At 51.0% G+C, this 25,507-nt stretch overlaps 1 protein-coding gene across 2 annotated transcripts in view; it reads right to left on the reverse strand.

The window, feature by feature from the left end:
- TBC1D32 (TBC1 domain family member 32) overlaps positions 1 to 25,507 on the reverse strand; it is a 150,210-nt gene that overhangs the window by 29,177 nt on the left and 95,526 nt on the right. For both annotated transcript variants that reach the window (XM_075336070.1, XM_075336069.1), the window contains 4 exons: positions 10,042 to 10,135; positions 7,415 to 7,537; positions 6,715 to 6,798; positions 6,411 to 6,474 (listed from right to left, as the gene is read on the reverse strand). In XM_075336070.1, coding sequence (XP_075192185.1) covers positions 6,411 to 6,474; positions 6,715 to 6,798; positions 7,415 to 7,537; positions 10,042 to 10,135 — 365 coding nt within the window. The remainder of the gene's footprint in view (positions 1 to 6,410; positions 6,475 to 6,714; positions 6,799 to 7,414; positions 7,538 to 10,041; positions 10,136 to 25,507) is intronic.

Genomic DNA, 25,507 nt, shown 5'->3' on the forward strand with positions numbered 1-25,507 from the left:
GAACTCTGTCTACTAACAACAGCCGGTGAAACACACGGAACAAAAAACTGCCAACAGGCAACAGGGAGGGTGCTGGGTCTCCCATGTCGGAACTATAAGAAAAAGAATTTACGGTAAGTAAACAAAATTCTCTTTTTCTTTATCGTTCCTTATGGGAGACCCAAACCATGGGACGTTCCAAAGCAGTCCATGGGTGGGAAATAAACCAAACTGAGAAGTAGGCAAAACCTAACTTCACAAATGGGCGACAGCCGCCTGAAGAATGCGTCTGCCCAAGCTCGCATCTGCCGAAGCATGAGCATGTACTTGGTAGTGCTTCGAAAAAGTGTGCAGACTGGACCACGTGGCAGCCTGACAAACCTGCTGAGCCGTAGCCTGGTGCCTGAAAGCCCAGGAGGCACCGACAGCTCTGGTCGAGTGCGCCTTAATCCCTGGCGGAGGAGGCACCTGAGAACACTGGTAGGCATCGGAGATAGCCGACCTGATCCAACGAGCTAGGGTCGGTTTAGAAGCAGCGAGACCCTTGCGCTGACTAGTGGTTAGCACAAAAAGTGAGGTGCACCGCCTAAAAACGGCGGTACGTGACACATAGATTCGGAGCGCCCGCACCAAATCTAAGGAATGCAACGCCTTCTCAAAGCGATGCACAGGGGCCGGACAAAGAGGAGGCAATGAAATCTCCTGGTTAAGGTGGAAAGGAGACACCACCTTAGGGAGAAAGTCCGGAGTCGGACGAAGAACCACCTTGTCTTGGTGAAACACCAAAAAGGGGGATTCCGAAGAGAGCGCAGCCAAATCAGAAACTCTCCTGAGAGAAGTTATGGCTACTAGAAAAACAACTTTCTGTGAAAGTCTAAACAAAGGAACCTCCCTGAGAGGCTCAAAGGGGGGTTTCTGTAAGGCCGTGAGGACCAGATTAAGGTCCCAGGGATCCAAGGGCCGCCGGTAAGGAGGAATGATGTGAGATGCGCCATGCATGAAGGTGCGCACCTGAGCCAGTCGGGCGATACGCCGCTGGAACAATACCGACAGAGCCGACACCTGTCCCTTGAGGGAATTGAGGGACAGTCCTAGCTGTAGACCGGACTGTAGAAAAGACAGGATGGTCGGCAAGGAGAACGGCCAAGGAGCATGGTCGGAAGAGCGACACCAGGACAGGAAAATCCTCCAAGTCCTGTGGTAAATCTTGGCCGAGGAAGACTTCCGAGCCTGAGTCATGGTGGAGATGACCTCAGAGGGAATGCCTGAAGCCGTCAGGATCCAGGACTCAAGAGCCACGCCGTCAATCTGAGAGCCGCAGAATTCTGGCGGAAGAACGGACCTTGAGAGAGAAGGTCTGGGCGGTCCGGGAGATGCCACGGCACCTCTACGGACAGACGGAGCAGGTCTGGGTACCAAGCTCGCCTGGGCCAGTCCGGAGCAATGATTATGACTCGACGGCCCTCCATTCTGATCTTGCGCAGAACCCTGGGCAAGAGCGCTAGAGGGGGAAACACATAGGCCAGACGGAACTGAGACCAATCTTGAACCAGTGCATCTGCTGCGAAGGCTTGAGGATCGTGGGAGCGAGCCACGTAAACCGGAACCTTGTTGTTGTGCCGGGATGCCATTAGATCCACTTCCGGAGTGCCCCACTTGCGGCAGATTGATCTGAACACTGACGGATGCAGGGCCCACTCGCCGCTGTCCACGGTTTGACGGCTGAGATAATCGGCCTCCCAGTTTTCCACGCCTGGGATGTGGACTGCAGATATGGTGGACTTGGAGTCCTCCGTCCACTGGAGGATTCGTTGAACCTCCAACATCGCCAGACGGCTGTGAGTCCCGCCCTGGTGATTGATGTAGGCAACCGCTGTCGCGTTGTCCGACTGAACTCGAATGTGCCTGCCCGCCAACAGGTGGTGGAAGGCTAGGAGAGCTAGAAACACAGCTCTGATCTCCAGCACATTGATCGAGAGGGCTGATTCGGACTGAGTCCAAGTGCCCTGTGCTCGGTGATGGAGAAATACTGCTCCCCAACCGGAGAGGCTGGCATCCGTGGTGAGGATCACCCAGGACGGAGTCAGGAAGGAGCGTCCCTGTGACAGAGAGAGGGGCCGAAGCCACCACTGAAGGGAGCTCCTGGTCTGTGACGACAGAGCTACCAGCCTGTGCAAGGAAGAGATCCGCTTGTCCCAACAGCGGAGAATGTCCAGCTGCAGGGGACGCAGATGGAACTGGGCAAAGGGAACCGCTTCCATTGACGCCACCATCTGACCCAGCACCTGCATGAGGTGTCTGATGGAATGAAGGCGGTGCCTCAGCAGAGAGCGCACCGCCAGACGAAGGGACTGCTGTTTGACTAAGCGCAACTTGACAAGTGCCGGCAGAGTCTCGAATTGCATCCCTAGGTACATAAGCACCTGGGTCGGGGCCAGAGTGGACTTGGGCAGGTTGACAAGCCACCCGAACTGAACGAGCGTGGCGAGAGTGAGAGAGACACTCCGCTGGCAGTCTGCACTGGATGAGGCCTTGACTAGAAGGTCGTCCAGGTAAGGAATCACTGCCAACCCCTGGAGGTGCAGGACCGCAACCACTGCTGCCATGACCTTGGTGAATACTCGAGGGGCCGTGGCTAAGCCGAAGGGGAGAGCCACGAATTGGAAATGTTCCTCTCCGATTGCAAAGCGTAGCCAACGCTGGTGTGAAACCGCAATAGGCACATGCAGATAGGCATCTCTGATGTCGATGGATGCCAGAAAATCTCCTTGGGTCATTGAGGCAATGACCGATCTCAGAGATTCCATGCGAAAGTGCCGCACCTGAACATGCTTGTTGAGAAGCTTGAGATCCAGGATGGGCCGGAAGGAACCGTCCTTCTTGGGGACTAGAAAGAGGTTTGAGTAGAAACCGCTGAACCGTTCCCGGGCGGGAACCGGAACAATTACACCGTTGGCCTGCAGGGATGCCACGGCCTGAGTCTTTTGAGGACGCGGCTTTGCGCGCCAGTTGGATTTACGATCCTTGGCTGCGGTAGTGGACGAGGTCGAGGGCTTAGAGGATGACCAGTTAGGGGAACGAAAGGAACGAAACCTCGATTGGTTCCTGCCCTGGACAGGTTTCATGGTTTTAGTTTGTGGCAAGGAAGTACTCTTCCCGCCAGTAGCTTCCTTAATTATGTCATCCAGCTGTTCCCCAAACAGCCGGGACCCAGCAAAGGGGAGACTCGCAAGGTACTTCTTAGAGGAAGCGTCTGCTTTCCACTCTCGAAGCCACAAGATCCTGCGGATCGCGAGGGAGTTAGCGGAGGCCACCGCCGTGCGGTGAGAAGCCTCCAGGATGGCAGACATGGCGTAGGATGCAAAAGCCGAAGCTTGAGAAGTTAAGGCATCCATCTCAGGAATAGAGTCCCTGGTGAGGGAATGGATCTCCGCCAGAGAGGCAGAGACTGCCTTAAGAGCCCACATTGCCGCAAAAGACGGGGAGAACGAGGCTCCTGCCGCCTCATATACAGACTTGGCCAGAAGGTCAACCTGGCGGTCAGTGGGATCCTTAAGAGAAGTGCCATCAGCCACAGCTACGACTGTGCGGGCTGAGATTCTGGACACCGGAGGGTCTACCTTTGGGGACTGGGCCCATTCCTTAACCACCTCTGGTGGAAAAGGAAAACGGTCATCCGAACTACGCTTCGGAAAACGTTTGTCAGGACAGGCCCTGGGCTTGGTAACAGTGGTCTGAAAGCTGGAGTGGTTAAAAAACATACTCCTAGCTCTCTTAGGTGAGGTAAACTGGTGTATCTCTACCAGAGAGGCTTGTTCCTCTGACTCTGGTGGGTTGAGGTTCAGTACGGAGTTAATGGACGCAATCAAGTCACTAACATCCGCATCACCCTCAGACAAGTCAATGGGGTACATAGAGGTAGCGTCTGAGCCCACAGTAAACGAATCCTCCTCGCCCTGCACCTCGGCACGAGAATCAGAGCCGTGGGAAGAGGAAGGAGAAGGGTCCCTGCGTCTCCGTTTAGGGGGACGGGGTCCTAGGACATGCTCTGAGAGCTCTGCAGAGCTCAGAGCAGCAGGGGCACCCTGAGAAGGGGGCTGATGCATGGTCAGCAGTGTCCGGGACAGCTGCCCCATGGAGTCGGCAAAAGACTGGGAAATAGCTTGTGAAAAGGATGCTACCCAAGCCGGGGGTTCAGCCACCGGGGTTGGAGCAGCCGGAGGGACCCCTGAGGAGGCTCCAGGCTGAGACACAACCATATTAGCACAGGCATCACAATGTGGGTATGTGCTTGGCTCTGGCAGAATGAGCTTACATGCAGTGCATATAGCGTACATGTTTGCAGCCTTGCTTCGGGTGACAGACATGCTGCTGAGGTGGAAGCTCTGCAGCAAGAATACACTCCTGTAGAATGCCCTGAGAGTGTATAATAAAAAGCCCACAACCAGAGGTTGTGGCTTACCAGACCGCTCTCTGTGTGCCCTCCGGATTCCACAGCTCAAAGCCCCAGTGAAGCGTCAGCCTTCCTAAACAGCAGCAGCTGCAGCATCCAGCGCCGTCCAGTGTAAGAACGCTGAGAAAATGGCGCTGGAAGGAGGAGGGGGGGAGGGTATTAGCCCAAGAGCGGGAAAACGGAGGGCCAGGGAGAGATACAGGGGAGGGAACATCTCCCCAGAGAGGAGTGCCCTCCCCTCTGCTGGCCGGGCGGTGGGCGGCGCCACGCTATGCATCCTGTATGCATGACATGCAGAGAAGCCGAAACTAGGCCCAAACTGAAGCCGGGGCCTAGATTTTAACATGCGGCCGACGAGCAGGCACCTTCGGCGCGGTTCTCAGGGGAAACCCCCAGAACCGGCCGGAATTTACAGTAAAGATAAAACACATACTGTCCCCCTAATAAAAGTACCCGGGACCCCTGAAAAATGTCTCAATACTTAGCTTTTGAGACGCAAGGCCAGTCCCTGAGGGGGGGTTGAACGCTCCTTCCAGCAGGAACCAGACAGGGCTGCGGATGGAGACCGGTCTCCTGCAAGCAGAGAGGACCGTGACAGCTCCCAATTCAAACCAGAGCCTCTCAGAGGATGTGAAGGAGCGCGGCATGTGAAGGCTCCAGCCTTGTAAAGTCAACCTTAACAGCACCGCCGACAGAGTGGGGTGAGAAGGGACATGCCGGGAGTCCAGACTGGACCCGCTTTTCTTCCAAATCTTTAAAATCAAAATAAAAATGAAAAAAATATCAGCGAATGCATGTGTGTGTGTGATCCTCCTGACACAAAGCATTGAACTGGTTAGATTGTCATCCAGGGGGTGTATATAGCCCGGAGGGAGGAGCTACACGTTTGAGTGTAGTACTTTGTGTGTCCTCCGGAGGCAGAAGCTATACACCCATGGTTTGGGTCTCCCATAAGGAACGATAAAGAAAATGGCTTTTAGCCTTTGCTGCTTCTTATACTGACTGCCATCAGTTCCCGTCTCACCCAAGAGCACTTACAGAACTGCAAGACTTGTCACCTATTGGTCTTGCTCCAGCCTCCGAGCTACACTCCTCAAAATCCACATCATGGTCAATACACCACACCAATACTTAACTCGGCGTGTGAAAGGATAGTGGTGTGTTAACTGATTCCTTCAGGAATCTTGGCAAAAACCTCATTGTGAGAACATGGCCTATGGCTGCAAGATAAATGGTAAATATCATGGCTTGAATTCTGCTAAGTGCTTTTACCCTTCTATGTTGTCAGAGGGTGCTCAGAAAGAATGGTTGCTTAGGACACACTGCCTAATGGTCCATTTACATTACCCGCATGGCGGCATTAATGATTGCCGATTGCTATTTGTTTGTTGATCGGAGGTCATGTTATAGCCTGTTTACACAGGCAGACAGTGCCTCAGAGGCTCACTAATTACACAGTAATGGGAAGTTCAGTGCACGCAGGCAGCCATTATTCTTAGAAGTGCAGGTCCAGTTTACACAGGATGATGCGCTACCAAGAACGATCATTTCTTTTGTGCAATCTAGAAGATAATTTCACCTGACGAACAAGTGTTTTGCTCCCTTGTTGGATGATTGTCAGCCTGTGCACACAGCAAGATTATTGTGGAAAGAGTGTTCACGGTACCCTTACAGTCTGAATAAACCTTACTGTGTAACTGATGGTCAGGCGATGTATAGAATCAAAGAAACTCACCTCTCCTCAGCTCTCCGAGAAGAGATGATCTGGAATAAAGTGGCCAAGCGCTCAGCTATTTATTTATGATTTCTTATATAGCGCCATTTCTAGTCTGCTACTTTATAGTAAAGATCAGTGGTGGATTCGGCACTCAGACCCCAACTGAGAAGTCACTTTCTTATGACAAAAGTTTTACAATTTAGAATTTCACAGGCCGCAGATTTTATAATTTAGAGCCATCTTCTTCTATCTTGATTTTACCTGATCACAATTTTTACGCCCAGCTGCTGGAATGGAGTAAGGCCTTCATTTGGTATATGTGAATCTAGATAAAATAGAACCAATATGATATTACAAATCCTGTTTTACCAATCTAGTTCAAACATTACAGTTTCTAACTAAGAACTTTTGGTTGGGACGCACATAATGTGAACAATCAGTCATGTTCTGCAGTGCACCCATCAACATCCAAATGCCCCCAAAACTGTACTACGAAGACTCATGAAATAAAGCAATAATTCATGAAGATTTAATTTCAGGAACTTTACTAATAAAAATAACGTACCTTTATATTCTGAATGTTGAAAAGCACAGTTGGAAGGAATGTCATAGATGTAGGATATAAATTTCACCAATAGATCTCCATACACTATGGGAAGCAAAATAAATGCAAGTGTATAGTTATTTAATAGCAGGACATACGACATAATAACTTATAAATGCAAAACCTCTCCTTAGTCTCTTTCTTTAGATCCGATTCAGAATCCGCGGCCATATAAATCAATGGGGAACGGGATCCGGGACGAGAGAGAGAGGGGGAGAGGGAGAGAGAGAGAGAGAGGGAAAAAAAAAAAAGGATCCGGATCGTGCACCCCGGATCCCGGGTACTGGTCGGACTCGGATCGGAATCTCGAACCATGCGGATCCGGATTTTTCAGAAAATAGGTATGGAAAGCTCCAGTAGACCCCACTGACATGGTAAACCACTAGTACCCCATGATCAGGAAGGAAGCCAGTGAGTGCTCTATTTAAATGGAACCGTCAGAGATTGACAGCAGCATCTAAATGTTAAAGGGACTCTTATCAGCCCAAAATGATTGTTCAAACCAAGTATAGGTGCGTCTGTGGGTCAGAGGTGTCTATCGGGAGCACATATACCACCCTCCATAGAGCAGGCCATACAACAGGCCAGTTAGGAGAGGACAACTTTACCAAGTGTTATATAAACACTACTGCCTATATATATTATAGCCCACATCACTTACCTGATCCTCTTAATACACCAGGCTTGGATTTAATAGTTCTACAGAACAGTCTTTTACAATTATCCAACCAAGCTACTTTTTGGTCTGTGCCTCCAGATGAGAGAAAGCTCAAGAGTTCATGGTCTAAGAAAATAAAAAAAAGTCCACCATTAAAAACATGTTACTTTTTATTCACACCACGTTAAATAGGTGTTGCACATGAAAGTCTGTGGTAGGGACCGGGTGGGCTACAGCGGCAGGAGTGGGATGGATGGGAGTTGTAGTTCTAATTGGTGGGTCCCCATGGCTTGAAGCGTTTTGAGGTCCCCTAATGGTCTCACAATCATAATAATAGTTTATCCGGCTCTTTGAATTTGATGATCAATCCTTAGGATAGGCTAACAATGCTAGATCGGCGGGGTCTGACTGGCTGTATGAAGGGCCCAAGAAACTCCACAATTTTCACTGAGTTGTATGGAAGCTCGTTTATCCTTGCAGCAGCTTGCACAGATAAGCCATCATCACCATTCCCCTCCTACCACCCTCATTCACTGGCAAAACATGTGATACAAACTGCACCACAAAACAAAGAAAAACTTTACACCATTTTATGTTTTTGCAGAATCACTTTAAATTTTGTGATTTATTTTTTGGTCGTGATTAGTGATGAGCGAGCACTACCAAGCTTGGGTGCTTGGTACTCGTAATGAGTAGTGATGAGTGAACACTACCATGCTCAGGTGCTCAGTACTGGAATGGAGTAGTGATGAGCAAGCACTACCATGCTTGGGTGCTCAGTATTGGTATTGAGTAGTAATGAGTGAGCACTACCATGCTCGAGTGCACGGTACAGGTAACGAGTAGTGTTGAGCAAGCACTACCATGCTCGGGTGCTCGGTATTGGTAACGAGTAGTGATGAGCGAGCAATCAATACCATGCTTGGGTGCTCTCTACTGGTAACGAGTAGTGATGAGTAAGCACTACCATGCTCGGGTGCTTGGTGCTGGTAATAAGTAGTGATGAACAAGCACTATTATGCTCGTGTGCTCGCTATTAGTAACGAGTAGTGATGAGCGAGCACTACCATGCTCGGGTACTCTGTACTGGTAACGAGTAGTGAGTGAGTACTACCATGCTTGTGTACTCGTTATTGGTAACAAGTAGTGATGAGCGAGTACTACCATGCTCGGGTGCTCAGTACTGGTAACGAGTAGTGATGAGCAAGCACTACCATGCTCAGGTGCTCGGTACTGGTAATGAGTAGTGATGAATGAGCACTACCATGCTCAGGTGCTCGGTATTGGTAAGGAGTAGTGATGAGCGAGCACTACCATGCTCGGGTACTTGGTACTCGTAAAAAGCAGTCGTATGCTCGGATGGGCTCGACTTGTGTACCGAATATAATTGAAGTCAATGGGATACGGAAGTGTGGCGCCCCTGAGGCTTCAGTCATCACAGGGTACGACACCTGATTTTAGGTGTTGTGCTCATCCCGGATTCCTGGGTGATCAGTGCTGGATCTACACCACACTACAAACTACACTCTACAAACTTCCCTCCCCAATTGGGACTGGGACCAGGGTCGGGTCACAAAGGGAGTCGCCACAGCGGTTGGATCTATGGGATGCCACTGCACTTAGGGACTCCCGACCTACTGGGTCCGGGACTCCGGGTCAGGGAGGAGGCGTCACCAGGGAGTGGGAGGAGTCTAAAGAACCATTAGAGAGAGTTTGAAAAGTCAGTCAGCGGGGGACTTTGTGGAGGGAGGAGCTCACCAGCTGACCTAGTGACTTCGGTGGGACAAAAGGAGTACAGTCGCCGGGAGAGAACGGTGTCAGTACTCACAGGACTGAGCACGGATGGGGTGCAGAGACCTAATACAGGAAGACGCTTTAGGCTCACCTGTTAAATCTGCCAGGTGAGGGAATCATCAAGGTTCCTCACCGACTTTAGTGTCTGGGGCACAGCAGCAAAGAGGGAATCCGGGAATTGGGACAGAGGTCCAACCCATTAAGAAGTTCACACTGCCTGCCATACGGGCCAGGATTGTGAGACCATTAGGGGACCTCAAAACGCTTCAGGCCACGGGGACCCACCAATTAGAACTACAACTCCCATCCATCCCACTCCTGCCGCTGTAGCCCACCCGGTCCCTACCACAGACTTTCATAACGGTTGCCCTGGGGTTAACCGCTCCACCTGTGGGGAGCAGAAACACCTCAGCTTCCACAATACCAGCCCCAAAGGTCCCGTCCAGCAGCCGTGGCCTCTTTGCTGCAAAATCACAGGTGGCGTCACAAGCTTTATTTATTTCTTTATTTGCTACAATCATCATCTCCCCTTTAATCATTTAATTGACAATGCCAGGGTCACGGAGCCGAACACCGCCACCGCTGCCGTCCCAGGACTAGTCCGGCCTGGTTCCGAGTACCCTAAGGCCCTGGGTGGGCGTGTCAGAAGCAGTTATCTAGAAGATCTTCTAGAAAAATGCTTGAGTTTTCCATTGACTTCCAATATACTCTGGTACTTCAGTTGAGTCCGTCCGAGCATCCGACCTTTTATTTACAAGTACTAAACACACAAGCATGGTAGTGCACGCTCATTACTAGTAGTGATATTTTACCAATTAAACCATAAAATAACCCACCTTGTTTTGGATCCTCGGTTCCAGTTACTTCTGGTATGTAGCATTTTGGTAATGGATAGGATGAAAACATTGGCCAAGGATATGGATCGGTACTCTACACAAACAAATTACAGATAAAGTTAATTAAAAAAATAATTCAAAATATTACTATAAACATTAATACAGTATAGTAATAATGGTATCTATTTTCTGGCGGCACAGAAGAAACAGTGAATGTGCCAAATATCACTTTTGAACATTATGATCCTAAACTATTGTGGTAACAGAACGCTACTCAGAATAAAGTGATTTTATTTACAGAGAAACTATGGAAAAACTATAAAAGAGACAGTCAATGTACAAAATGTGCTTGAAGGTACGAGTTTGCGTTTCCTATTGTTGCCGTTATACCATTTTAAGCTCCACTTTTGCCATTGTGGATTCAAATCACTATCCTCATCCTCATCCTCAAAATCAATCCAAGACCCGACAGATTAGTAAAAGTACAAGATGCAATGACTGTTAAGCAGACTTAAAAATCATTGCTGTCGGCAGCACACTGTCTTGTGTAAAAAGAACATGCTGCCAATAAAATTATATTGCTTACTATCATTCTGCGGAAACAGAATTTTGGTCAGTAAACCTCATTATTCTTCCCTAGTTTGTATTCATAGGCACATCGATATTACATTGAGAAACAAGGTTTTTCTCAGATACCTTGTGTTGCCAATAGTGCCTGTGAACGGCGCTATTGTGGTCCACTCATCCCCTTCACGTGCCCCCCCCCCCAGGCTCCGTAACTTCTGATGTCCGGTGATGTCACATCAACTTCCTGTTGACCTGACATCACCGCAGCTGGCCCCAGTCTTCCTGACTGATTGAGCTTTCGGCAGCGTTTCACCGCTCAGCACAGCTCAGTGTTACAGCCCAGCATCTCCCTTCTCCCTCCTTCACTGCATAGCACCGCAAGCAGGGGCGATGCTGGGCTGTGATGAGCGGTGGAACGCCACCCACAGCCCAGTCACTCAGGAAGACTGGGTCCGGCTTTGTGATGTCAGGTCAACAGGAAGTTGACGTGACATCACGGGACATCAGGGGTCACAGAGCCCGGCGAGTCATGCGAATGGGATGTGCAGAGCACAGTAGCGCCGCTCACAGGCATTGGCAACACAAAGTATTTGAGAGAAGCCTTGTTTCTCAACATAATATCGATGTGCCTATGAAAACTAACAAGTGAACCACCCCTTTAAGGATCTGTTGGACCAGAAATAGTCAGTCATTCACAAGGCTGCAATATTTATAATTAATGTCATTATGAACACCATTTACCATTGAGGTATTGATAAACGTCATTTTTTATAGACGCACGATCGATAAAAGTGTAACTGATTCTTTATGCTGGCCAAACACATAAGATAGTTGTACATTGATGTGAAAATATGAATAGTCTAAGTAGCAGTAATGTAATTCATAAATTCAATGTTTGCATGTATCTTTGTGCACTTTGTAGGTTATAGCAATGCTGTCATAGCAGCCTGCATCTATAGGTATACAGTCATGGCTGAAAGTGTTGGCACCCTTTAAAATGTTCCAGAAAATGAAGTATTTTTCCCAGAAAATTATTGCAATTACACATTCATAAATCAAAAAGAAAACAGAGAGAAAAAAAAAGGCAAACTGGACATAATTTCACACACAAAAAGAAAATAATGGGCTGGACAAAATTGTGGGTACCTTTCAAAAATTATGGGTAAACAACATTGTTTCAAGCATGTGATGCTCATTTAAACTCATCTGGAAAGTAACAGGTATGGGCAATATGAAAAATCACACCTGAAACCAGAGAAAGGAAAGAAGTTGACTTAAGATGACTAACTCTTTGCACTGTGTGTGCTACACTAAACATGGAGAACAAAAAAGGAGAAGTGAAATGTCTGAGGACTGGAAAACCAAAATTGTTCAAAAATATTAACAATCTTAAGTTCACAAGTCCATGTCCAGAGATTGTGATGCTGTTTCAAAATCACCTGTGGCATGTAACAGGTGTGGGAAATATGAAAGTGACACCGGAAAACAGACAAAAAGAGAAGTTGACTCAATCTTTGCATTCTGTGCCTGCATGAGAACAGAAAGAGGAGAAGAAAAATGTCTGAGGACCTGAGAAGCAAAATTGTTGAAAACATCAAGAAAAGAACACATTACCTACAATCAAATATGGTGGAGGTTTTAAGATTTTTGGGGTTGTTTTGCTGCCTCTGGAACTGGGTGCCTTGAGTGTGTACAAGACATCATGAAACCTGAAGATTACCAAAGGATTTTGGGTCAGAATATAGTATCCAGTGTCAGAAAGCTGGGTTTACATCCTAGGTCATGGGTCTTCCGGCAGGACGATAACCCCAAACATACTTCAGGAAGCACCCAAATGGATGGAAACAAAGTGCTGGAGAGTTCTGAAGTGGCAAGCAATGAGTCAGGATTTAAATTCCATTGAACACCCGTGGAGAGATCTTAAAATTGCTGTTGGGAGAAGGTGCCTTCAAATATTATAGACCTGAAGCAGTTTGCAAAACAAGAGTGCTCCAAAATTTCAGTTAAGAGGTGTAAGAAGCTTGTTGATGGTTATTGGAAGCGATTGATTGCAATTATTTATTCCAACGGTGTGCAACCAAATATTAAGTTGAGAATGCCAACAATTTTGTACACCACATTTTTGCAGTTTTGTGTGAAATTATGTTCACTTTGCCTTTTTTTCATTTTTTGTTTTGTGTTTTTACAATATACACAAAGGAAATAAATGTGTATAACAAAACATGTGTAATAGCAATACATTTCTAGGAGAAATACTTCATTTTCTGGGACAATTTCAGGGGTGTCAACACTTCTGGGCATGCCTGTATTTCATGTGACTAGGAGATACGGAATTTACGGTAAGTAAACAAAGAAGGGAATTTTGTTTACTTGCCGTAAATTCCTTTTCTTCTAGCTCCTATTGGGAGACCCAGACAATTGGGTGTATAGCTACTGCCTCCGGAGGCCACACAAAGTATTACACTTTAAAAAGTGTAACCCCTCCCCTCTGCCTATACACCCCCCCGTGCATCACGGGCTCCTCAGTTTTGGTGCAAAAGCAGGAAGGAGGAAACTTATAAATTGGTCTAAGGTAAATTCAATCCGAAGGATGTTCGGAGAACTGAAAACCATGAACCAAAAGAACAATTCAACATGAACAACATGTGAACACAAAAGAACAACCAGCCCGAAGGGAACAGGGGCGGGTGCTGGGTCTCCCAATAGGAGCTAGAAGAAAAGGAATTTACGGTAAGTAAACAAAATTCCCTTCTTCTTTGTCGCTCCATTGGGAGACCCAGACAATTGGGACGTCCAAAAGCAGTCCCTGGGTGGGTAAAAGAATACCCCGATAAAAAGAGCCGACAACGGCCCTCCTCTTACAGGTGGGCAACCGCCGGATGAAGGACTCGCCTACCTAGACTGGCATCCGCCGAAGCATAGGTATGCACCTGATAGTGTTTCGTGAAAGTGTGCAGACTAGACCAGGTAGCTGCCTGACACACCTGCTGAGCCGTCGCCCGGTGCCGCAATGCCCAGGACGCACCCACGGCTCTGGTAGAATGGGCTTTCAGCCCTGAAGGAATCGGAAGCCCAGAAGAACGGTAGGCTTCGAAAATCGGTTCCTTGATCCACCGAGCCAAGGTTGACTTGGAAGCCTGCAACCCCTTACGCTGTCCAGCGACAAGGACAAAGAGCGCATCAGAACGGCGCAGTGGCGCCGTGCGAGACACGTAGATCCGGAGTGCTCTCACTAGATCTAACAAATGCAAATCCTTTTCACATTGGTGAATTGGATGAGGGCAAAATGAAGGTAAGGAGATATCCTGATTGAGATGAAAAGGGGACACCACCTTAGGGAGAAAGTCCGGGACCGGACGCAGCACCACCTTATCCTGGTGAAATACCAGGAAGGGGGCTTTGCATGACAGCGCTGCAAGCTCTGACACTCTTCGGAGTGATGTAACTGCCACTAGAAATGCCACCTTCTGCGAAAGACGTGATAGAGAGACATCCCGCAGAGGCTCAAAAGGTGGTTTCTGAAGAGCCCGTAGAACCCTGTTGAGATCCCAGGGTTCCAGCGGCCGCTTGTAAGGTGGGACTATGTGGCAAACTCCCTGCAGGAACGTGCGGACCTGCGGAAGCCTGGCTAGACGCTTTTGAAAAAACACGGAAAGCGCCGATACTTGTCCCTTGAGAGAGCCGAGAGACAAACCCTTGTCCATTCCGGATTGAAGGAAGGAAAGAAACGTGGGTAAGGCAAACGGCCAGGGGGTAAACCCCTTATCAGAGCACCAGGCTAAGAAGATCCTCCAAGCCCTGTGATAGATCTTGGCTGACGTTGGTTTCCTGGCCTGTCTCATAGTGGCAATGACGTCTTGAGATAACCCTGAGGACGCTAGGAGCCAGGACTCAATGGCCACACAGTCAGGTTGAGGGCCGCAGAATTCAGATGGAAAAATGGCCCTTGAGACAGCAAGTCTGGTCGGTCTGGGAGCGCCCACGGTTGACCCACCGTGAGGTGCCACAGGTCCGGGTACCACGACCTCCTCGGCCAGTCTGGAGCGACGAGGATGGCGCGGCGGCAGTCGGACCTGATCTTGCGCAACACTCTGGGCAGCATTGCCAGAGGAGGGAATACATAAGGCGGTCGAAACTGCGACCAATCCTGAACTAATGCGTCCGCCGCCAGAGCTCTGTGATCCTGAGACCGTGCCATGAATGCCGGGACTTTGTTGTTGTGCCGAGACGCCATGAGATCGACGTCCGGCGCTCCCCAGCGGCAACAGATCTCTTGAAACACGTCCGGGTGAAGAGACCATTCCCCTGCGTCCATGCCCTGGCGACTGAGAAAGTCTGCTTCCCAGTTTTCTACGCCCGGGATGTGAACCGCGGAGATGGTGGAGGCTGTGGCCTCCGCCCACAGCAGAATCCGCCGAACTTCTTGGAAGGCTTGACGACTGCGAGTGACGCCCTGGTGGTTGATGTACGCGACCGCCGTGGCGTTGTCCGACTGTATGCGGATCTGCCTGCCCTCCAGCCACCGATGGAAAGCCTTTAGGGCTAGATACACTGCCCTTATCTCCAGAACATTGATCTGAAGGGAGGACTCTGTCGGAGTCCATGTTCCCTGAGCCTTGTGGTGGAGAAAAACCGCTCCCCACCCTGACAGACTCGCGTCCGTCGTGACCACAGCCCAGGATGGGGGCAGGAAAGATTTTCCCTTCGACAGAGAAGTGGGAAGAAGCCACCACTGAAGTGACGTCTTGGTTGCCAGAGAAAGAGAGACGTTCCTGTCTAAGGACGTCGACCTCTTGTCCCATTTGCGGAGAATGTCCCATTGGAGTGGACGCAGATGAAACTGCGCAAAGGGAACTGCCTCCATTGCTGCCACCATCTTCCCCAGGAAGTGCATGAGGCGCCTCAAGGGGTGTGACTGGGCCCGAAGGAGAGATTGCACCCCTGTTTGCAGCGAACGCTGTTTGTCCAGCGGTAGCTTGACTATCACTGAGAGAGTATGAAACTCCATCCCGAGGTAAGTCAGTGATTGGGTCGGAGTCAATTTTGACTTTGGGAAATTGATGATCCACCCGAACCTCTGGAGAGTCTCCAGAGCAACGGTCAGACTGTATTGACATGCCACCCAGGAGGGTGCCTTGACTAGAAGATCGTCTAAGTACGGGATCACCGCGTGGCCCTGAGAGTGTAGGACTGCCACAACGGAAGCCATGACCTTGGTGAAGACCCGTGGGGCTGTCGCCAGGCCGAAAGGCAGTGCCACAAACTGAAGGTGTTCGTCCCCAATGGCGAAACGCAGGAAGCGTTGATGCTCTGGAGCGATCGGCACATGGAGATAGGCATCCCTGATGTCGATTGATGCTAGGAAGTCTCCTTGGGACATTGAAGCGATGACAGAGCGGAGGGATTCCATGCGAAACCGCCTGGTTCTCACATGTCTGTTGAGCAATTTGAGGTCCAAAACGGGACGGAATGAACCGTCCTTTTTTGGCACCACGAACAGGTTGGAGTAAAAACCGCGACCACGTTCCTGAAGGGGAACGGGAATCACAACTCCTTCTGTCTTCAGAGTGTCCACCGCCTGAAAAAGTGCAACGGTTCGCTCGGGGGGCGGAGATGTTCTGAAAAAACGAGTCGGAGGACGAGAGCTGAACTCTATCCTGTAACCGTGAGACAGAATTAACCTCACCCATCGGTCTTGGACATGTGGCCACCAGGCGTCGCAAAAGCGGGAGAGCCTGCCACCGACCGAGGATGCGGTTTGGGGAGGCCGAAAGTCATGAGGAAGCCGCCTTGGAGACGGTGCCTCCGGCGGTCTTTGGAGGACGTGACTTAGACCGCCATGCAGAAGAGTTTCTCTGGCTCTTCTGTGGCCTGTTGGACGAGGAGGATTGGGATCTGGCTGAAGGCCGAAAGGACCGAAACCTCGCTTGAATTTTTCGTTGCTGAGGTCTCTTTGGTTTGGGCTGGGGTAAGGACGAGTCCTTTCCCTTGGATTGCTTAATAATTTCATCCAATTGCTCGCCAAACAGTCGGTCGTCAGAAAAAGGCAAACCGGTCAAGAACTTCTTGGAAACAGAGTCTGCCTTCCATTCGCGTAGCCACATGGCCCTGCGGACTGCCACTGAATTGGCGGATGCTACCGCTGTACGGCTAGCCGAGTCCAGGACAGCATTCATGGCGTAGGATGAAAATACCGACGCCTGAGAAGTCAAAGACGCTACTTGCGGAGCAGAGGTACGGGTGACCGCATTAATCTCAGACAGACAAGCTGAGATAGCCTGGAGTGCCCACACTGCTGCAAAGGCTGGGGCAAAGGACGCGCCTATGGCTTCATAGATGGATTTCATTAGGAGCTCTATCTGCCTGTCCGTGGCATCCTTGAGCGATGAACCGTCAGCCACTGCTACCACGGATCTAGCCGCCAGTCTAGAGACTGGAGGATCCACCTTAGGACATTGAGCCCAACCCTTAACTACGTCAGGGGGGAAGGGATAACGTGTGTCATTAAGGCGTTTAGTAAAGTGCTTGTCCGGGAAAGCCCTGTGCTTCTGGACAGCATCTCTGAAGTTAGAGTGATCGAAGAAAGCACTCCGTGTACGTTTGGGAAACCTAAATTGGTGCTTCTCCTGCTGTGGAGCCGACTCCTCCACAGGTAGAGGCGGGGGAGATAGATCTAGCACCTGGTTGATGGACGCTATAAGGTCATTTACTATGGCGTCCCCTTCAGGTGTATCAAGATTGAGAGCAACATCAGGGTCAGAGTCCTGGGCTGCTACGTCCGCCTCATCCTCTAGAGAGTCCTCAAGCTGAGACCCCGAACAGCGTGATGAAGTCGGGGAAGATTCTAAGCGAGCCCGCTTAGCCGGTCTGGGACTGCGGTCCGTGCCGGAGTCCTCCACGTAATAACTAGAGGCCATCCCAGGAGCACGCTTCGTCGCAGACCGAGAGGGGCCTGGGGGCGATCCCGCAGTGCCCGGGGCCTGAGTAAGGGCCGGTCTGGACTGCAAGACTTCTAGAATCTTAGCAGACCATTTGTCCATAGATTGAGCCATGGATTGTGAAAGTGACTCAGAGAGTTTCTCAGCTAAAACTGCAAACTCTGTCCCTGCCACCTGCACAGGGGTAGCCGGCGGTTCTACCAGGGCCGAGGGTCCCCCCAGTGCCCCAGGCTCCGGCTGAGCGAGTGCCACAGGGCCCGAGCATTGTTCACAGTGAGGGTAGGTGGAACCTGCAGGTAGCATAGCCGCACAAGAGGTACAGGTTGCAAAATAACCCTGTGTCTTGGCACCCTTGCTCCTTGTGAACGACATGTTGTCACCCAGGAGAATGATCACTGAGGGATATATAGCCACAAGCTAACAGTACAGCAGAACCGAGACAATGTATACAAATAAATATATATATATATACAGTTCGGCACTCTAGGGGTACCAGCACCGGGTGACCGGTGTGGCTTACCGACCGCACAAGCGGTGTGTGGCCACCAGATTCCCAGCCTCGGGTCTCCCAGAGCTGCAGCCAGAAGTCCTCCACCGGCAGAATGTGCTTAAAAACATGGCCGTCGGCGTTCACAGGGGAGGAGGGAGCCGTGGGCATAACTACAAAAGTGCGGGAATCTGGTGCCCCAGAGTGATTAGTGAGGGGGGAGGAGGACAGCTAAGTGTGCTCCAGCCCTCACTGTCGGCGTCAGACCGACCGTCCCGCCCTTTCCCCTGACTGGCAGGCCCGGGGGCGGGAGTTCAATGCACTAGGCCGCAAAAGCCGGGGACTAAAGTTAAAACCGCAGCCGGCAAGCAGGCGCGGTCGGCGCGGTAGTCCCGGTCTCATACCAACACCGCAGTCGCTGCAGCGTCTGAGGCCAAGGTGCTCCATGCACCGTCCCCAAGGGGACCCAGAGTACCTGTAGATGCAGGGCCATGTCCCTGATGATACTCAGTCTCCTGTCCGTCAGAATCCCACAGGGGCTGCGGAGGGAGCCCGGTCCCAGTGCCTGGATGACCGGATAGGATCCCACTTCTCCCAGAGCCCCTAAGGGATGGGGAAGGAAAACGGCATGTGGCTCCGGCCTGTGTACCCGCAATGGGTACCTCAACCTTAACAACACCGCCGACTTAGTGGGGTGAGAAGGGAGCATGCCGGGGGCCCTGTTAGGGGCCCTCTTTTCTTCCATCCGATACAATCAGCAGCTGCTGCTGACTAAAATGGGAGCATGAGTGAATGTGTGCCTCCTTCAACACAAAGCATAAAAACTGAGGAGCCCGTGATGCACGGGGGGTGTATAGGCAGAGGGGAGGGGTTACACTTTTTAAAGTGTAATACTTTGTGTGGCCTCCGGAGGCAGTAGCTATACACCCAATTGTCTGGGTCTCCCAATGGAGCGACAAAGAAATTCCCTTCTTCTTTGTCGCTCCATTGGGAGACCCAGACAATTGGGACGTCCAAGAGCAGTCCCTGGGTGGGTAAAAGAATACCTCAATAAAAAGAGCCGAAAAAACGGCCCCCTCTTACAGGTGGGCAACCGCCGCATGAAGGACTCGCCTACCTAGACTGGCGTCTGCCGAAGCATAGGTATGCACTTGATAGTGTTTCGTGAAAGTGTGCAGACTAGACCACGTAGCTGCCTGAATTCAGCAGCTGCCGCGGCTTCCGGGAAGAAGGTGCGCTCCCTGCACAGTCCCCTATGGGGACACAGAGTACCTTTGAGTTGCAGGGCCCGGTCCCTGAGGTTGAAGAGGCTCCGGTCCGGCAGGTTCCCACAGGGGCTGCGGATGGAGCACGGTCCCAGTAAATGGTTGATCGCTTAGGATCCCACTTCTCCCAGAGCCGCTTAAGGGATGGTGAAGGAGACGGCATGTGGCTCCAGCCTCTGTACCCGCAATGGGTACTTCAACCTTAACAACACCGCCGACGTAGTGGGGTGAGAAGGGAACATGCCGGGGGCCCCGTGGGGGCCCTCTTTTCTTCCAACCGACATAACTAAGTTGAGAATGCATGAGTGAATGTGTGCCTCCTTCCACACAAAGCATAAAACTGAGGAGCCCGTGATCCACGGGAGGGTGTATAGGCAGAGGGGAGGGGTTACACTTTTTAAAGTGTAATACTTTGTGTGGCCTCCGGAGGCAGAAGCTATACACCCAATTGTCTGGGTCTCCAATTGTCTGGGTCTCCCAATGGAGCGACAAAGAAATACAATATTTGACAAGGTATGTTCGGTATACATTTGGAGATAAATGGCTCCCTCCATGTTGGCTGAGCACTCCTCCATCTGTCAAAGGCTCTTCAATTAGAGCTAGATCATACCTGGCTTTTACATTTGTAGGCCTAATCCCAGGAGAGGTAAGACTTTTAGTGTATGTTCCTGTCTTAAGAGAGTTCTTTGTTGCTGGCAGATGGGCTCACGCAATTTAATCAAAATTTGCTCTAACAACCAATATATAAGTACAGTCTACATAGCAGTAATGCACGGGTCTCAAACTCGGCTGGGTGTATGGGCCGCACATAGAAAAAAAATTATTTGGGGGAGCCGCATTCTTTGCAGGACAAAGAAGGGAATTTTGTTTACTTACCGTAAATTCCTTTTCTTCTAGCTCCAATTGGGAGACCCAGACAGTGGGTGTATAGCTACTGCCTCTGGAGGCCGCACAAAGAACTACACTTAAAAGTGTAAGGCCCCTCCCCTTCTGGCTATACACCCTCCCGTAGGAGTACGGATTCCTCAGTTTTAGTACCAAAGCAAGAAGGAGGAAAGCCAATAACAGTTTCAAAAACAAATTCAATCCGATAACAAGATCGGAGAACTTAAGAAACAACATGAACAACATGTGCACCCGAAAAACGAAACCCTAAGAACAAATAGGGCGGGTGCTGGGTCTCCCAATTGGAGCTAGAAGAAAAGGAATTTACGGTAAGTAAACAAAATTCCCTTCTTTTTCGCTCCTAATTGGGAGACCCAGACAGTGGGACGTCCAAAAGCAGTCCCTGGGTGGGTAAAAAGATACCACATGAACGGGCTGTCAGACAGCCTCTTCCTACAGGTGGGCCACCGCCGCCTGAAGGACCTGTCTACCTAGGCTGGCATCTGCCGAAGCGTAGGTATGCACTTGATAGTGTTTGGTAAACGTGTGCAGACTCGACCAGGTAGCCGCCTGGCACACTTGCTGAGCCGTAGCCTGATGCCGCAATGCCCAGGACGCACCCACGGCTCTGGTAGAATGGGCCTTCAGTCCAGATGGGATCGGAAGCCCAGCAGAACGGTATGTGTGAAGAATTGGTTCCTTGATCCACCGCGCCAGGGTGGATTTGGAAGCTTGCGATCCCTTATGCTGACCAGCGACTAGGACAAAGAGCGCATCAGAACGGCGTAGAGACGCCGTGCGAGAAATGTAAATCCTGAGTGCTCTCACCAGGTCCAACAGATGTAAACCCTTTTCAAATTGGTGAACTGGATGCGGACACAAAGATGGCAAAGTGATATCCTGATTGAGATGAAAGGAAGAAACCACCTTGGGAGAAAACTCTGGAATTGGACGCAGTACTACCTTGTCTTGGTGAAACACCAGGAAGGGAGATTTGCAAGATAACGCCGCTAGCTCGGACACTCTTCGAAGAGACGTGACCGCCACAAGAAAAACTACCTTTTGTGAAAGCCGAGAAAGGGGAACCTCTTTCAAAGGCTCGAAAGGCGGCTTCTGGAGAGCAATGAGAACCTTGTTCAGATCCCAGGGTTCCAATGGCCGTCTGTAAGGAGGAACGATATGACAAACTCCTTGGAGAAACGTGCGTACTTTAGAAAGCCGTGCCAAGCGCTTCTGAAAGAATACGGATAGCGCGGAGACTTGACCCTTAAGCGAGCTAAGCGACAAACCTTTTTCCAACCCAGACTGCAGGAAGGAAAGAAAAATTGGCAATGCAAATGGCCAGGGAGAAAACCCTTGAGCCAAGCACCACGCTAAGAATATCTTCCACGTCCTGTGATAGATCTTAGCTGAGGATGGTTTTCTAGCCTGTCTCATTGTGGCAACAACTTCATGAGATAAACCTGAGGCCGCTAGGATCCAGGACTCAATGGCCACACAGTCAGGTTCAGGGCCGCAGAATTCAGATGGAAAAACGGCCCTTGAGACAGCAAATCTGGACGGTTTGGTAGTGTCCACGGTTGGCCTACCGTGAGATGCCACAGATCCGGGTACCACGACCTTCTTGGCCAATCTGGAGCGACGAGTATGGCTCGATGGCAGTCGGACTTGATTTTCCGGAGAACTCTGGGTAACAATGCTAGAGGTGGGAACACATAGGGGAGTCGGAATTGCGACCAATCCTGAACCAAGGCGTCTGCCGCCAGCGCTCGGTGATCGTGAGACCGTGCCATGAAAACTGGGACCTTGTTGTTGTGCCGTGACGCCATCAGATCGACGTCCGGCGTCCCCCAGCGGCAACAGATCTGCTGAAACACGTCCGGGTGAAGGGACCATTCTCCTGCGTCCATGCCCTGGCGACTGAGAAAGTCTGCTTCCCAGTTTTCCACGCCTGGGATGTGAACTGCGGATATGGTGGACGCTCTGCTTTCCACCCACGTCAAAATCCGCTGGACTTCTTGAAAAGCTTGGCGACTGCGTGTTCCCCCTTGGTGGTTGATGTATGCCACCACCGTGGAATTGTCCGACTGAATCCGAATCTGCTTGCCTTCCAGCCATTGTTGGAAGGCTCGCAGGGCAAGATAGATTGCTCTGATTTCCAGAACATTGATCTGCAGGGTGGACTCTTCCTGAGTCCACGTCCCCTGAGCCCTGTGGTGGAGAAACACCGCTCCCCACCCTGATAGGCTCGCATCCGTCGTGACCACTGCCCAGGACGGGGGAAGGAACGACTTTCCCTGTGACAATGAGGTGGGGAGAAGCCACCAACGCAGAGAGTCCTTGGCAGTCTGAGAGAGGGAGACAGTCCTGTCGAGGGACGTCGATTTCCCATCCCATTGGCGTAGAATGTCCCATTGTAGAGGGCGCAGATGAAACTGCGCGAACGGGACTGCCTCCATTGCTGCTACCATCTTTCCTAGGAAATGCATGAGGCGCCTCAGTGAGTGCGACTGGCTCTGAAGGAGAGATTGCACTCCAGTCCGTAGCGAGCACTGCTTGTCCAGTGGAAGCCTCACTATCGCTGAGAGAGTATGAAACTCCATGCCAAGATAAGTCAGAGATTGGGTCGGGGTTAGATGAGACTTTGGAAAGTTGATAATCCACCCGAAACTCTGGAGAGTGTCTAGTGCCACCTTCAGACTGTGTTGGCATGCCTCTTGAGAGGGTGCCTTTATAAGCAGGTCGTCTAGATACGGGATGACCGAGTGACCCTGCGAGTGCAGAACAGCTACTACTGCTGCCATGACTTTGGTGAAGACCCGGGGGGCTGTTGCCAGACCGAAAGGTAACGCTACGAACTGTAGGTGTTCGTCGTGTATGACGAAGCGTAGGAAACGCTGATGCTCTGGTGCAATCGGCACGTGGAGATACGCATCTTTGATATCTATTGATGCTAGAAAATCTCCTTGAGACATTGAGGCTATGACGGAGCGTAGGGATTCCATCCGGAACCTCCTGACTTTTACGTGTCTGTTGAGCAACTTTAGATCCAGGACGGGTCGCAAATGTCGCCAAAGTGGGAAAGCCTCCCACCGACCGCGGGTGTGGGAATCGGAGACCGCAAGTCAGGAGGACGCCGTCTTGGCAACGGTTCCTCCGGCTGTCCTTTTTGGGCGTGACTGAGACCTCCAAGAATCTGAGCGTCTCTGGTCTTTTTGAGTCTTTTTTGACGAGGCGAATTGGGACCTGCCCGGTCCTCGAAAGGACCGATAACCAGACTGACCCTTCCTCTGTTGGGGTTTGTTTTGTCTGTGTTGCGGTAAGGATGAGTCCTTACCCTTGGAGTGTTTGATGATTTCATCCAAACGCTCTCCAAACAATCGGTCACGAGAAAAAGGCAAATTGGTTAAGCACTTCTTGGAATGAGAATCTGCTTTCCAATGTCTGAACCACAGGGCCCTACGCAAAACAACGGAGTTGGCTGACGCCACTGCCGTGCGGCTTGTAGCGTCAAGAACAGCATTAATCGCGTACGACGCGAATGCCGCCATTTGCGAGGTCAATGGTGCTACCTGCGGGGCAAATGCACGTGTGACTGAGTCGACTCGCGCAAGCCCGGCTGAGATAGCTTGGAGTGCCCATACGGCCGCAAAAGAAGGCGCTAATGACGCTCCAATCGCTTCATAGATGGATTTCAGCCAGAGCTCCATCTGCCTGTCAGTGGCATCTTTAAGTGCCGCTCCATCTTCAACTGCAACCAAGGATCTAGCTGCAAGCCTGGAAATTGGAGGATCCACTTTTGGACACTGGGTCCAACCCTTGACCACCTCAGGGGGAAAAGGGTAGCGTGTATCTTTAAGCCGTTTAGGAAAACGCCTTTCAGGATAAGCGTGGGGTTTCTGGATTGCGTCTCTAAAGTCAGCGTGGTCCAGAAAAGTGCTTAATGTACGCTTAGGGTATCTGAAATGGATTCTCTCGTGCTGCGAAGCTGACTCCTCTACAAGAGGAGCTGGTGGGGAAATATTGAACATCTTATTGATGTTAAATATAAGATCATTAACTATGGCGTCACCATCTGGTGTATCTAGATTGAGAGCGGTCCCAGGATCAGAATCCTGATCAGTTACGTCCGCCTCATCACCCATAGATTCATCTCGCTGGGATCCTGACCATTGAGATGAATGTGAAGGCCCGTCATAGCGAGCCCGCTTAGGCTGCCCGGGGCCAGCGTCCGAGTCAGAGTCTTCACCCTGAGGTGTATATGCCCGTCCCGGAGCTTGGAGGTAATTCAGCTGAGGGGGACCAGGGGGCAATGATTGCACAGTGTCCGTGGCCTGAAGTACAGGCCTAGCTCGCAATGTGTCAAGAATTTGTGACATAGTGAGAGACATTCTGTCAGCAAAAGCTGCAAACTCAGTTCCTGTCACCTGGACAGCATTCACAGGTGGTACACCCTGGGTCACGTCCAGCAGAGGTCCCGACTGTGCAAGCGCCGCAGGGGCCGAGCACTGCACACAATGGGGGTCCGTGGAGCCTGCCGGTAGAAAAGTCCCACATGCGGTGCAGGAAGCATATAATGTCTGTGCCTTGGCACCCTTGCGTTTTACGGACGACATGCTGCTGGCTCTCTGCAATGTGAGAGAGTCTATAGCCAAAGGGCGACCAGCGCTATGTAATACCAAGTATTTGTAGAAACAAAATACTAAGAATACTACTGGCACAAGAGGGGGTGAGCCCTGAGGGCTGCTTACCGCCCGCTGAATAGCGGGTAAGAGGCGCAGAATTCCTTGTCTGGGTCTCCTCGGCTCCCCTCTGCAGCTCAGCGTGTCAGCAGGAATGGCTGCCGGCGTCTGTGGAGAGGGGCGGTCCGTGGGAGTTTCCAAACAAAAGTGCGGGAAACAGTGTCCCCTCTGTGCCGATTGTGAGGGCTGGAGTATGTAAAAACGACTCCAGCCCTCGGCGCTGATGCACTGGCCAGCGTCCCGCCCCTCTCCTGACTGGCAGGTTTGGGGGCGGGAACGAACGGAAGCAGGCCGCAAAAGCCGGGGACTCGAGTTATCAGCGCGGCCGCCGTAAAAGCGCGGGCCGCGCTGAAGTCCCCGGCGCACCACAAGTGCCAGCCGCGCCGCAGTCCCAGCGGCCGGCGCGACCGATTCCCAGAAGTGGCCAGCGTCCCGCCCCTCTCCTGACTGGCAGGTCTGGGGGCGGGAACGAACGGAAGCAGGCCGCAAAAGCCGGGGACTCGAGTTATCAGCGCGGCCGCCGTAAAAGCGCGGGCCGCGCTGAAGTCCCCGGCGCACCACAAGTGCCAGCCGCGCCGCAGT

This window comes from Anomaloglossus baeobatrachus, chromosome 2 (assembly GCF_048569485.1).
Source record: "Anomaloglossus baeobatrachus isolate aAnoBae1 chromosome 2, aAnoBae1.hap1, whole genome shotgun sequence".
NCBI lineage: Eukaryota > Metazoa > Chordata > Amphibia > Anura > Aromobatidae > Anomaloglossus > Anomaloglossus baeobatrachus.